The sequence below is a fragment of the Anarrhichthys ocellatus genome, unplaced genomic scaffold (genome assembly GCF_004355925.1).
Source record: "Anarrhichthys ocellatus isolate YVR2014 unplaced genomic scaffold, GSC_Weel_1.0 scaffold44, whole genome shotgun sequence".
NCBI classification, from domain to species: Eukaryota; Metazoa; Chordata; class Actinopteri; order Perciformes; family Anarhichadidae; genus Anarrhichthys; species Anarrhichthys ocellatus.
This window is the reverse complement of record NW_022280074.1, coordinates 2,812,537-2,826,062: the sequence shown is the minus strand read 5'-3', so window position 1 is coordinate 2,826,062 and position 13,526 is coordinate 2,812,537. Positions and strand designations below refer to the sequence as shown.

The 13,526-nt window shown below is 42.4% G+C and overlaps 1 protein-coding gene across 3 annotated transcripts in view; it reads left to right on the top strand.

Moving 5' to 3' along the window:
- LOC116395226 (MICOS complex subunit mic25a-like) overlaps positions 1-13,526 on the top strand; it is an 86,901-nt gene that overhangs the window by 17,440 nt on the left and 55,935 nt on the right. For 2 of the 3 annotated variants that reach the window (XM_031868935.1, XM_031868932.1), the window contains exons 5-6: positions 2,917-2,940; positions 5,631-5,714. In XM_031868935.1, the coding sequence (XP_031724795.1) occupies positions 2,917-2,940; positions 5,631-5,714 (108 nt within the window). The remainder of the gene's footprint in view (positions 1-2,916; positions 2,941-5,630; positions 5,715-13,526) is intronic. The other variant, XM_031868933.1, reaches the window with a different exon arrangement.

Below are 13,526 nucleotides of genomic sequence, written 5' to 3'. Positions count from 1 at the left end.
CTCACACAGATGAGTTTTTATCTCTTTTTATTGTTTTCACTGAAGTCATTTAGGACAATTTTAGAACTATTTCAAAAGCTCCAGAGGAGAATGAATTGGATATCCTGTACGGCAAGTGGAAATAGTTTAAGCATTCGAAAAAGTAATGAAAATTAGATATTATAATACACCCGGCTGACCTTTTTGGTGACAACAGTTGCTATTTCTTTTTAATGTATGTCTAAAAGCACAGTGCTTAATATACCTGCAGTTTTACACTGCTTTGTGATTAAGCGTCCCATTAAATTGAATTTATTTTGTATGCCGGCTCATTTGGTGATAATTGGATAATCCTGAGAGGACTACGGTGTGTTTGTGAGGCTTCTTCTTCATTCTAGACGCAAAAGGATGAAACACTTTTTTTTCTCTGTAGCACTACCATAACGAATGCTGCTGCTGTACCTTTTTAGTAGGTGATGAAAAGGTCGCAGACTGCATGTGTTCGTCTTGTGTTGAGCTTTTGAATGCAGGCTCAGATTAGGCATAGAACATAAGTGCTTTTTTTGGTACCAGCCTGACGAGAATTATCAAAAAAAACGGCCAAAAAAGGACCAAAAGCTGGAAATGAACGCTCATACTCACCTTTACTTCATTATACGGTTTATATCTACTGATTTGCATCATAATCGTTTTACACTGAATGATTTACTTTGGCTCTGTGAGGCTCAGTTTTTTACGTAGCATGCTGCTAATGTCATCTATTATGCTCACTGTGATAACGCTATGCTGCTGTTGCTAACCACGTATGGTGTTCGCCATATTAGTTCAGCATGTTTCCATGCGAATCTAAAAGTACATCTGAGAGGAAAGTCTGTAGTTTTTGCAGGTATTTGGTCATAAACCAAAATATTGAGCAAGTTTGACTTGTTGATGGGCGCTATAGACACTGTTAAGGGATCACCAAAGTTTTTACAATGCATTCATCCTCTGGGGACCATTTTGTCTGTCTAAAATGTCGGCCTGTTGGTTGCGCGTGGCCGTCCATAATGCGTAGCACTTCCAAACGGGCCAATTGCTCGCCGTCCCGGACATGCTGCAGGGAAGTAAAAAAGAGTTTGGTTGTAACGTTAGTATTTCCAGAATCCCAGCAGCAAAAGTGAACTGCAGTCAATGAGCCGACATGCTAAAGAGCGCTGTTCGCTAATTTATTCAAAGAGTATTAATATTGAATGTGTTGCTTGTCCAAATTGCACCAAATTCGATAAAGCACTCCACGGGGTCCCCCGCAGAACACCCACCGAGTGTGAAGTAGATCAGATGAGCGTTTCTTGGAGACATGCGAAGAACAAACGGACAGAAAGATATAGTCCTTGCTTTATAGTTGGATGACTCTGCTTTTCACTTTTAATTGAAATGAATGAAGTGCTAATGCAAAGCAGAGTTACAGCTGGACTCACTGACACACATTAATGCAGACAGAAAAGACCGAACAAATGGATGACCAAGGGTTCCCAACAGAGTGTGTGAGAGAGAGAGAGAGAGAGAGAGAGAGAGAGAGAGAGAGATAGACTCGCAGGTCCCTGGAGGGACACCAGAGGACTCATCTGATTCACTTGCAGTTTCATCTCTGGCTGCAAATTAAAACGCAGACGCAGATAGGAAGGAGAGCTCTGTTTTTCAAATTAAAATCCGTTCAGTTTCTGCTTAATCCTCGCCAACAGATCCTCGCCTAACGTATAAAATGAACGTGAACAATTCCCTCGCCCCCCCCCCCCCCCCCTCTGCATTAACATGCACCAGCTGCAGCTCTCACCCCGACAGTGGGAGTATCTCTCACATCAGACGCCCCCCCCCGCTCTTTGTCTCTCCTCAGTTAAGGTCTGTTTATGAAACGCAGACGATCGACTCTGATTTGATTTGCCGTTCAGCAGCCCTGATAATTATGATGAATCTTCCTCCCTCTGTACGCTGTGCACTCGTAGTCTCTCCTCTCCTTCTGTACTGATGCGCCTGATGTTTTCAGCGGCGACGGTGCTATGAAAAACATTGACTGGCATTAATTTGCCGGGTGTACCAGATTGTGTGAGATTCAGTGCATTAGGGTAGTTCAGATGGAGTCTGACAGGCTGTCGGTATCGGAGGTACTTTGCAGTTCTTATTCAAACTTTTTCTGCCTGTTGAACCCACAGCGTGACAAACGCACCCATCTGTTGCCAGCTGTGTCTGAAGCAAGTTCCATGAAGTTTTCCTCACGTTGATACATTTTAGTGCCGTAAACTTGGCACAGTTTCACAGGATCCTGGTCTTTATGCAGATTAAATGCCATGGCGTTCAGTTTTATAAGGCTTTTATATGACTTTATGTTCTCCTTATTCCCAGGTAGCTGTTGCGAGTCCTTCAACAGCCACGTTTGACCAGCGAGGATTGAGTCAGAACATCTATTAACCTTTAACCTCTATCACATTCGGGACAGTGCAGAGCATACCGTGTGTGTGTGTGTGTGTGTGTGTGTGAGTCCGTGTGAAATGAGGCAAACAACAAGCAGTCAGTGGAGTCGTTTGTGCTGTTTTAGAATAGGTCGTAGTTGAATGCAGTTTTTATGCTGCTAAATTCAGATTTCACAGAAGTCTTCAGTTTATCACTTCACAGACAAGATTTCCCATTAATAAAAAATAGAAAAAAGTTAGTTTATTCAAGTCCATCTCATGTCTCAGTATGTTTTACATGAACTTAATAGATATTTATGAAACTCCAAAACAGAAAAAAGCATGAAAATGCTGGTGGTGTGATTCATTGAATTCAATTGCAGGCATTTGTATTTGAACTATTGAAGAGCCCTAACCCAACCACTGTGTGTGCTCCTCCTTTCTTGTCCTAACATGCTTTGTGTCTCTGCCTCTTCTACTCTTTCTACTTTCTATATTCCCACTTCTCTAGTCTGCAGATGAGATACCTGTGATGGTAAGCTTCATCATAACCTTCCAACCTCCTGCTCTTTTGTCCCTTCCCTCCCTCCCTCCATCCATCCTGCTGCTTTCTAACCCTCGCAATGTTTTATGTCCCCACTTTCCTCTGGCTTAGGGTCACTTCACAAAAGTTCAAACTGCAATTGTCACGATTATTCTCAATAATTTCTATTAAAGTTAAATCTTTTACAGATCTCTTTCTGCCCCATCATGTCTCCTGGTTTTATGCTCCCATCTCTCCGTCCGACCAAATAATTCCATCCCTTCCTCCCACTTGTTTACTCATTCCATATCTGTCTTTATTCTTTTTTCCATTTTTACGTATCCCGCATACATATTTCCCTACTTTACTATTTGTCTTTATTTTATGTATTGATTCTTTTTTTTTTTTTATCACACATTTTTTATTCTGACCTTTTAGTCAAAAAGATTTTTTCAAAAAAGGTTGAAAAGAATGAATCTGTGACTACTGCAGCACACTGTAGTACTGTATCAGGGACTGAATCAATCAATGCGATGTGATCAATGTGATTTTACCCATTTTAAATAGTAAAAAGAAAATAGTAATTCAATATGTGCCGGTCACCTTTGCATCTTTACAACTAAACCTAAATCAATGTTGTTCATCTCAATAGCTGCTCATCGAAATGATGCTATCGATGGAAAATAAGTCGGTTCATCTTCAAATAATTTGCTACAACAAACGTTTCACCTCCCGTTCTGCTGCATAGATTTATTTAAATCATTTTAAATAGCTCATTTTTGATCGTTTTGAACGCTTGATCGTACTTTCAAACGTTAATCTGCAACGTGGAAACGCAAAGCCTGTGTTAACCGTTCCCGCTGCAGCTTCCGGACCGTGGTCGGGACTCGGGAGGCACAGTGGAGACTTTGTTTCTTTTCTCCACTCACTGCCGAAGTTGATGCTCACTTCGGGGGTTACACATCTACTCCAACCAGACAACTTTCCTTTCCTTTTCAGAGATGTGAAACACACTTCTTCCCCTTCAGGAGAATCAAGAGAGCTGTTATTGGCACCTCTCTCTGTCATCATCTAGCGTCTGATCGCAACACATACGGTCTCGTATGAACTGAAACAGAAGAAGCTATACAACAGCAGTAAGGTCACAGACAGCCATGCTCTCTCTTTTTTTCATGTTATTTTTTCCTGACATTAGAACCTTCTGCTCAGGTAGACACTTTATTTACCCGTCATATGAATACCAAATCCAATTTCTGTTCGTTGCCATTTCTTTGCCAACATTAGCTTGAAGTTAACTGTGGAATCCAAAGATAATTGCGATCAGGCGATTGTGTAATAATTGCAACGGGCCTATAGCCGCAACAGCCCTCCAAGCTTCTTTTTTCATTTTTTCCTTTATGTGCCGTAAACTCTCCCTCGAAGTTTGTTCTAATGGGTTGTACATCAGTTCATTCAATAAAGTTCAATAAGTTAGACAATAAGTGAAGTATTTGTGCCGTTGACTCCTGATGCTTGTGGAGCATTTCATTTGTTCTTGGACAGAGGAGGTTAAATAAAAGTGGAGCAACAGAGATGATGTCTCTTTAATTCTCTCTGCACCTTGTTTAGGCTCCTCCCCTTAATTTCTTTCTCCAGTGTATTTCCACCACACATGCTGCTTTTTATTTTCCCCCGTCTGTCAGTCAGTGTGGAGCGTGTTTGCACGGCATATGAGCCCGTTTGTCAGCCTGCTTTCACACACCTGTGGATGCTTTTGCGAACATATGTCCATGTTTGTCACATTCGCTGCCTTTTATAACTACTTGAAAATAACATGTGATCGGTGGTGTAAAATGCTCGAAAAGTAACGCACACCGAGGGGTTGTGATGAGGTGCTGATCACAGGGAGGAAGTATGAAAAACAGATTTCTGTACCAGCACTACAGGTGTGAATCATCACTGACCTTTTGATTCACTTCCATTACGATTCAGCCGTCAGCAATTCAAATGCACAGCAACTCTCAATGCGTCTCAACGTATTGCATCCTCAATTTTCTATTACTGCACATGGCTACTTTTTCAAGAATTAATACAAGCAGTCAGATACAATCTGAACTCTCTTTTTTATTTAGATAGTGCCTCTTTAAAAATTAGACTACAACAGTCTATTATAAAGAAAGCTGCATCTTTTCAATACCAGTATCAGATGTTCCCTTAGCAGCTCTAAGAGAGGGCATTTTACACTGCATGAATTAGCCTAGCGGCTAGCAGGCTTTTTCTTCCTGAGCAACGGGGGGAACAACACCACGTTTGAATTTCAGGCTGCATGCATGCGTTTCTTTTCTTCAGATCACAGATCAGCTAATATTGGTAGCGAGAGCAACAAGCTAGCGGACTGCCGAGTGTTGTCTCTCCCCTCCGCACACCCCTGGGTGACACAGAGACCGGAGGACAGACAGTTATTGACAGAAAAACACTGTAACGTCCCACACTGAGCTGAAATGTGCGACCCGCAGATTGGTAACCACTGTCGTATGGTATCATACTGTAGCACTGTTAGAGAATATTATCACTAAAATTCAAATTGTATCTGATATGTAACATACCAACATCACCATAAACCATATATTTCACGAGTCTACTACTTTCTAGTGAGAAAACGTAGCAGTACACAATGTTTAATCCTTTCCTGTGTGTGTGTGTGTGTGCGCGCCCTCTTGCAGGCTCAGCAGCTACAGAAGAAAGATGTACAGCTGAAAGCATTGGATGCCTTCTACAAGGAGCAGCTGGCACAGCTGGAGAAGAGGGTACAACATTCACACACACGCACACAGACGCTTACAAAGACTTCATTAGAGGCTTTCACAGATTCCCAAAGTTGTACATACTGTACACACAAAACTATGGATGCACTCACACATACACAATGTCTATACACTTGGACAGACTTAACTTTGCGACACACAAGTAGCTAAACGGCCCCAAACAAACGCACTACACACTATTGTACAATCACACAAATGCAGGCACAAGAAAACATGCGATACTCGCCAACGTGCTTTGTGCGTGTTCGCTCAGCCGCCGCACTATGACAGAAAGTGGGTGGACATAACTGGTCTGTGTTCTAAGTCTCATTATGCGAATTTTGCAAAATGAATGGCATCGGCTGTCTGACTCTGGTCCAACACACCTGCTGGAAAAACAGCACGAACACTCACAAGTGCAAATGTGTGACAGTGACAATCATATTAAAGGGACAGTTTGGATTATTTCAAGTGGAGTAGTATGGGGCACTTATCCACAGTCGGTGTATTACCTGCAGTAAATGGCGGACGGCGCACCCCCAGTTTGGAGAAGTGGAGAGGAGTACAACGAAATGTACTGCTGTGGATGGGGCCTGCAGCAAAAGGGATTTTAGCCACCTAAAAGAAAGGCCCACCTGAATAAATCATGATCGGTTGAAGTGTGGGCTATATTTACAATATTTTCAACGCTTTACCTTGCTGTCAGACAGCCGTTTCTGGCGGGGAACTGAGTGACACAATGACACAAACAAACTAATCAATTGAAGCAGCGGTCGATCAGCAACTCGTGTGATCTGCGAAGTAAAATACTGTTTTTGACAAAGACGTCTTGTGGCTGAAAATATTCTAAATATAGTGCACGCTTTTACTGATATTGAGGGTGCTAAAAATGTTTTGCTGCTGCCTCAGGACATTGTTTAGCTCCCGTATTGGTATTCCTTTCTGCCTCTCCAAAATGGGGGGGCGTGCCATCGACTTTTGGTAAACTGTCCCTTTTCACACGGTGAGTAGTTGGTTTGGTAGTTTGCTTTTCTTTATGCACTTCTTCTGTCCAACTCAAAGTTAAACTACAGCTGACACACGAGAGAGCATGCACCCTGCACACGAAAATCCGTCGGAAAAAGCACTGTGTCAGTAAATGTGATTTCAAAAGGGAACACCGGTTTTTAGCCAGCCTGAGCATCTCCACAGAGCCCTTACAACCCCTTTCCTCCCCTTTCATCTGTCCGTCTGTCTGGCATTTACCAGGCAGAAAAGGTGTAAAAGCTGTTGGTCACGAGTTAAGTCTCAGCCTCAACGGGCGCCACACAAGACGGACCTTTTCACGGGCTCTCTGGGGGAAGCACTCCCCCTAGTACTCAAACGTAGAAGACCTTTACTGGACGTTATGTGTGAAATCTAATTATTACGTAGTGTTCACCATGGCTAATTGAAATCTGTCCCGCCAAGGGAGTGGTGGGAGCAGATGGAGTCGCACGGGGGGCCGTAACATTGGAGTGCCATCTCTGCAGTGTCACAGTTGCCCCCCTGTGGTGCATGTGCTTGTAGCTTAGGCCTTTAATTTATTGTCTTTACTATTACATCATTTGTTTATTCCTGATTGCTGCTGGAAAACTGACAGAAAACCTCAACCCGAGTTTGGAATAAATTGTGTGCGTATGTGCATGTCAGTGGAGGTTACGGGTAGCGTGTGCCATAAGCTACCATAAGCGGATAGAGTTCTTGGTAGTCACTGACTCGCGCAATAGGCTTTTCTTTTTCTGTTTGGTTAAATCGGAAGTTTGGGCAGTTTTGAAACTAGGCGTGTCAATCCTGTCCTGCAAAGGAGAAGACAAGAAAGAAGTCTGTCTTCGTGCGTTTTTATTTATGACCTCTGTCCTTATTTTCTTCCTTCCTTCCTTCCTCCACGGTTCCCTGGCTGTCTACTTATAAATGACGGACAAACGCACACAGGCTGACACCACCATAACACCAAATCTGTATTCTAATTATCGTACAGTCAGCATAGATAAACATGTATTACCTCCATGCATAGTCTCTCCACACATTTGAAGCACACACACACACACACACACACACACACACACACAGAGGTCTTGGTGTCAGATGCCTTGCTATTTGTGTTAGTCTCATTAGTAACAGGTTGGGTTTGCAGAGGGAGAAGACGACTGGCAGGCTGACATACAAGTACAAGCTGTGTTTGCTGTTGGGCTTAGGATGTTTGTAGACAGACCTCTACGTGTGTGTGTGTGTGTGTGTGTGTGTGATGTGATGTGTGTTTTGCATACACACTGTATATTCAGGTGCACGTGTACTGTATATGTAAATGGGGGGATTTCATGCGTCTATCTGCAGGCTCGGTGTGTTCGCAGATGCCACCAGAAGCCCCATAATGCCTCGGTTTTAGCCTGTTTGCCTTCTCCAAGTGTTCCCACTGCTCGATGTTTGGTTTCTTCAAAACTGCTCAGCTGAATTGAACCGAGATGAGTCCTAGTCAAACTGAGCGAGGCTTACTGTATGTTAACGTTATCTCGCCCTTTGCATTAACATATGTGCTGGTTAGGGGTGTAACAAAAAACTCACGACACATTTGTAATTGTGGGAGGATCCCCTGGTGCTTGGCTTTGCCCATCGCTGGGGACATTTCCACCGCAGCGGTGCAGTGCGACCGTAAGGTTGGGGCGATAAGTCGACGTGATCATTTATGGACCTTTTCAATGGAATCGTATCGTGATGTAATCCGATATAGCGATATCATAATACACAATAACATCATCGAAATTGATAATAAGAAGCACACACACAACCTCAAATTTCTCCGAAAATCTGATCAACTTTTAAAATCTAATTTTTTTTATATTATAACATAAGCATTTTATTTTCCTTTCTATAACTTCAATTGAAACTGTTATTTAATTAAGAACATTGTAGCAACAAATAACATTTGTATATCAAGTATTTAATTCACACAGGAGTAGACATGAATAGCTTTTCCATGGGGTCATTTCATTCATATTTTTTTGCACGACCAGAAAACATGCTATATCATGATGTATATTGTTGTCGAGGTATGAAATTACCTATATCGTGATGGAAGATTTTGGCCAGCCCCTACGTGACCGTCTTTATGTCAGCTTGGAAAGGGGGACCGGTGTCGAGGTGGCTTGCGGCTCAGGCCCGGACCTCGCCGCATCCTGGGGTTGTGGACGCTCTGCGTCCCCTTTGTTCCTACAGGGGAGGACCCGACCCTATGCTCCCGGTGCGACTGCCATTCTAGGCAGACTGCTCTCAGTGCCTCAGGAGTCGACGGCGATGTCGGCAACCCACCCAACCCCGTTGTGAAACACGGACCCCGTCGCTTTGTGTGTGTCTGTGTGTGTGTGTGGGTCATTTTTTGCCTCAATGATCCAATATTGTTGATGCAAAGTGAAGCTACATATCGCCATATCTTTAAGGTATGCCTTTTTGTAAAATTCTCATGGCACTGGTCTGTGTCACCATTTTCCTCAACATTCAAATAAATGTGGCACTTTATAGTGAACAGTGAACTATTTTTATACTTTTTTTTTAATGAAAAATAATAGATTGTTTTATCGACTTTTAATAGACTGTGCTCAGCACAGTTCAGTCACACAAGTTAACTCTCATGCACTGTGTCTCCACCCTGTCCTTGGTGAGCATTCAGATGTTGTTAACTACTGTTTTGTGTTTCCTATTGAGAGAACATGAAGATAGACTGACAGAGGACCTGAAGCACCATGCCCGATGCTATTCACTTACTTGTTTTGACAATCCAGAGGTTCATCTTCAAGTTCATATCCATCTTTCCATTTCTTACAAAATGTCAATACAGGAAAGGCTGTAGTAACATTTATTTGACGTGGGCGTATGTGTCTTTTGTTAATTTCAGATGCACCTGAAACTATCTGTCTAATTCCTCCTTTCTCTGTCCCTCGCTGTCTGTCTCGCTCTCTCACAGTAAAGTGTAGTTTGAAGAGAGTGGAAATGGAGCGTACAGAAGGAGATAATAATCCTCCTCCACGTCTGACAGGTTGCTTGACACGCTGTCAGCATGGGCCCCCACGTAGTGCACCAGAAATATCTGCATGCTAAACACACACACACACACACACACACACACACACACACACACACACACACAAAATGCTTTACTCCAAATAATGCCAATGGCTGTACCTTTTTTTTTCCTGGTCAAACAGAGAGGCAGTGGACTTATTTAAGATGCCATGCACACACACATGCTGTTTAGACACAGGCACACACACACACACACACACACACACACACATAAACATATATTAACCTATACACACACACACTGCCAACAAACCATACAGTATGTGTGTTCCTGCGATAATTGAGCCAGGTTGGCCCTCTGATCAGAACTCAAGTATATATATTATTTTTTAATACCGTTTTGAAAACTTCACTTTTCTGCTGTGTTGCACTTTCTTATGGAAATGAATGCACCCAGGGCCCGATGTAGACCGAGTCAAAGTTTAACGCTTTCATCCTGTGAAAAGCTATCTGCTCAATATGCTGCAGCGAGGGCTTCGAATCTGCTTATTAGTTTAGCTTGTTAGCAATATTTCCACCGAGGCTGCACCCATCTGGTGATGAAGATATGAGTTTCATAATAAGTTAACATTACCAAATATTGCGAAGCTGTGGCTTCCATTCAAGTTGCCTCATTATTTTTGCCTTGGCAACAAAAAAAGTGCTTGTGTTCATTCCCCAACAGTGGTAAACGGTCAGTGAGATCATTTAGCTAAACTCAATTGAACTTCTCAAGGTGTGGAGATAAATGTTCTTGAAATACTTTTAATTTGCCTCTCACACAGATGGCTGTAGAACGCATGTTTTATACTGTATTTTACATGTCTTATAACTTTTAAGCTTTGAGAAGTTCCGGGGGGGGGGGGGGGGGCTTCACAACATCTGGGCAGATCACATACTAGTTAAAGCTGCTTTTCACGAGATTGGGACATATCTATTGCCTCTCAACAGCTCTCAACAAGGTGACGGCTGAGTCAGCTAACGGTGCGGACGGCGCTAACAGTGCGAACTACGGCGAAAGTGCTGAGAGAGCGAACAGTGTTAACATGAGGGGGAAGCAGAGGGTGGGTGCTTCCACGACAACGGCGTTGTCGGCTGTAACCGCCGTATGAGTGCCAAGCAGAGTAGGGGCCATGAGCTAACCAGTGGTGCACGCTCACATGCACTAACATGCACTAAAAGCACACACCAGCCCTGCTATCCCAACAAAGAACGAAGAAGCTTTGAATACAACACACACAGAGGGAGAGTGATTTCATCCTCTGTTCAGGTAGACACTACTCCGCTATATCTTTACAGAGCAAATAGTTGTCTGCTGCTGTATTAATGCTTTGAATCTGAATGTGTATTGCGCCTTTTAACTTGGACGCCATGTTCTGAAACGGCCTTTTCTCTTTCAGATACCTACTTTGAAATCTAACTAAAGTCAAACTTTGTTTGAGGTTTGACTTAAATTTACAAGCTACAGTTGGTTAGCATTGCTCAAATACTGGAAATAAGAGAAGATATCTAGTCTGGCTCAAAGGCAGAAACATCTGCAAGTATAAAACTGAAGTCTTGTCACCGTGCAGAGATTCCAGAGAGTTGCCACATAACCTCCAGGAAGACAACAAGCAGTCATTTTTACACTTAGTCGTCTATGTGTGCTGTGGGGTCCCATCTACTGTCAACAGAGTTGTAAGTCAGAACATTTAGCTGACGAGGTGTTCCATTAGCGACTTCTGTGACCCCTCAATGGCTACACACATACAGTACACACCGAACGCTTAAACAGATGGAAGTACATGCATATAGAATATGACGCAGGCTTATTTCTCAAAGCTCACACACTTAACGTACACACAAACACGGGTCCACGGGTCAGAAATTCTTTTGTTTCAGTGAATACTGCTGCCACTTTCAGATCAAACCAAAAGGTTAGATGAGGTGGGAGTGAGTGTGGGTTGAAAGACTGCGCCTTTTACAGTTGGATCAAAGAGCACCCTGTGTGTGTGTGACATGTTTTTTTGGCCACCCACTTGCAAAAAAGAATTAGGCATTTTGCTGCTTTGGCAAGCGTGTATTTGCTTACATTCGTAAGTCATGGCGCATAGTTTCAGTCACGATAGAACAACCTCATCAATGCTCTGACCAATTGGAGCCTGTGTGAGAGGCTCCTCTGTATCCCAAACTTCAGCTTTGCAAGGTTTGTTTCCAGGTCAGTATTAGCTTTAATAAAATGGCATCCTTTTAACGAGCCAACAACAATGGAAATAAACGGCAAAAATACATCTACCTAATAACCTCTGAGCTTGCCGTCGACTTCAATGCACCGGATTTACGAAATGTGTAATCCCATAGTTGCAGGGTATTAGTAAACCTGTGTCGACAGCTGGGGTGACTGGCTGCAATCATCATCATAATCAAGGAGCAAGAATCTGTGGGCTAGTGGTGGCTGATGACTGTCGTCAGTCCAGCTGTTGCCACCTTTTCACGTTTAACAAGCTTGTTTTTTTTTCTGGCTCTACGCAATTCTTTAAACATTTTGCAAGTCTCCACGGCAACATAATACAGATGAAACACCACTGTTGTTACCAACATAATGGTAATAACTAGTTTCTCCATAATAGCATCATTATTCATTATTTTTCCCTCATGCCCATGCACATGGGTTTTCTGCTCTTCAGCACAGAGAGAGTGAGAAACGTCTACAGGACGGAGAGTGAGCGAACATAACGAGCAATTACAGTCTGCAGGTGGCCTAATAGTTGTAGTCTAAGCCCCTAGAATTCAGCAGCACCAAGTACTGTCAATCAGTTGATCCGCGTTGTGTTGAATGTTGTTGATTTTGTCCTTAAGCGAGATACTTCAACCCTTATCTAATCACACATCGCAAACTGGCATCGATAAGAAGGATGCAGCGCAGAAAGGAGAGTAAGTTGGAAGATTTGGTAGGACCAGAGAAAAAACGAAGTAACAGTGGGGCATGGAGGAAGATAAATAAGCTGATACATTGTGTTTTCTATAGTCCATCATTTCTAAAGTCCTCTTTCCTCTCTTTCCTCCTTTCCTCCTGCCAATTGTTCATTTAGATATCCAGATTTAAAAACCTGAGCTGCAGCATCTATTGGAACAATATCCAGTTCCCTTTTTGTAAAGTGTGTTTACCCAAACACATGAACAGACTCACAAAATGCATATATATATATATATATATATATATATATATATATATATATATTATAGTTTTATCAAACAACAAATCTGTATATCATCTGATTCAATGTCTACATATTTTCATTACACCAGGGTAGATCTCTTGTATTCTTACAGTCAATCTTTCCTTTGCTTGTCAATTCTACAAGTACATTTTTTTTATTCCTTCAAAACAATTCATCGTCTAGCCTTCCCGGTTACTAGAAGTGAATCCACTGCTGCTTGCCAATCAGATATAAGAATTCTCGAAGGCCATTGTATGAGTGCAGACATGGGTTGGGTGAGTGAGATACGATGAGGAAGGGGAAAAAAAGACAACTGAAAGGTGGCAGGTAGGACTTAACTAAGTATTTAAGCTACCAATATTTTGGCCGATATGTTTGAATATTTAGTTTGAAATTTTTGGGATTTTTCATAGAAGACTGATCCTGGAGTGTGTAGGCAATCCTGCTAAGAAAGCCGAAAGTTTATGAACCTGTTCATCCATAAAATCATGGCTTTACATTATGTTCCCAGCAAACCACATTTTCTATTTCCATTTCA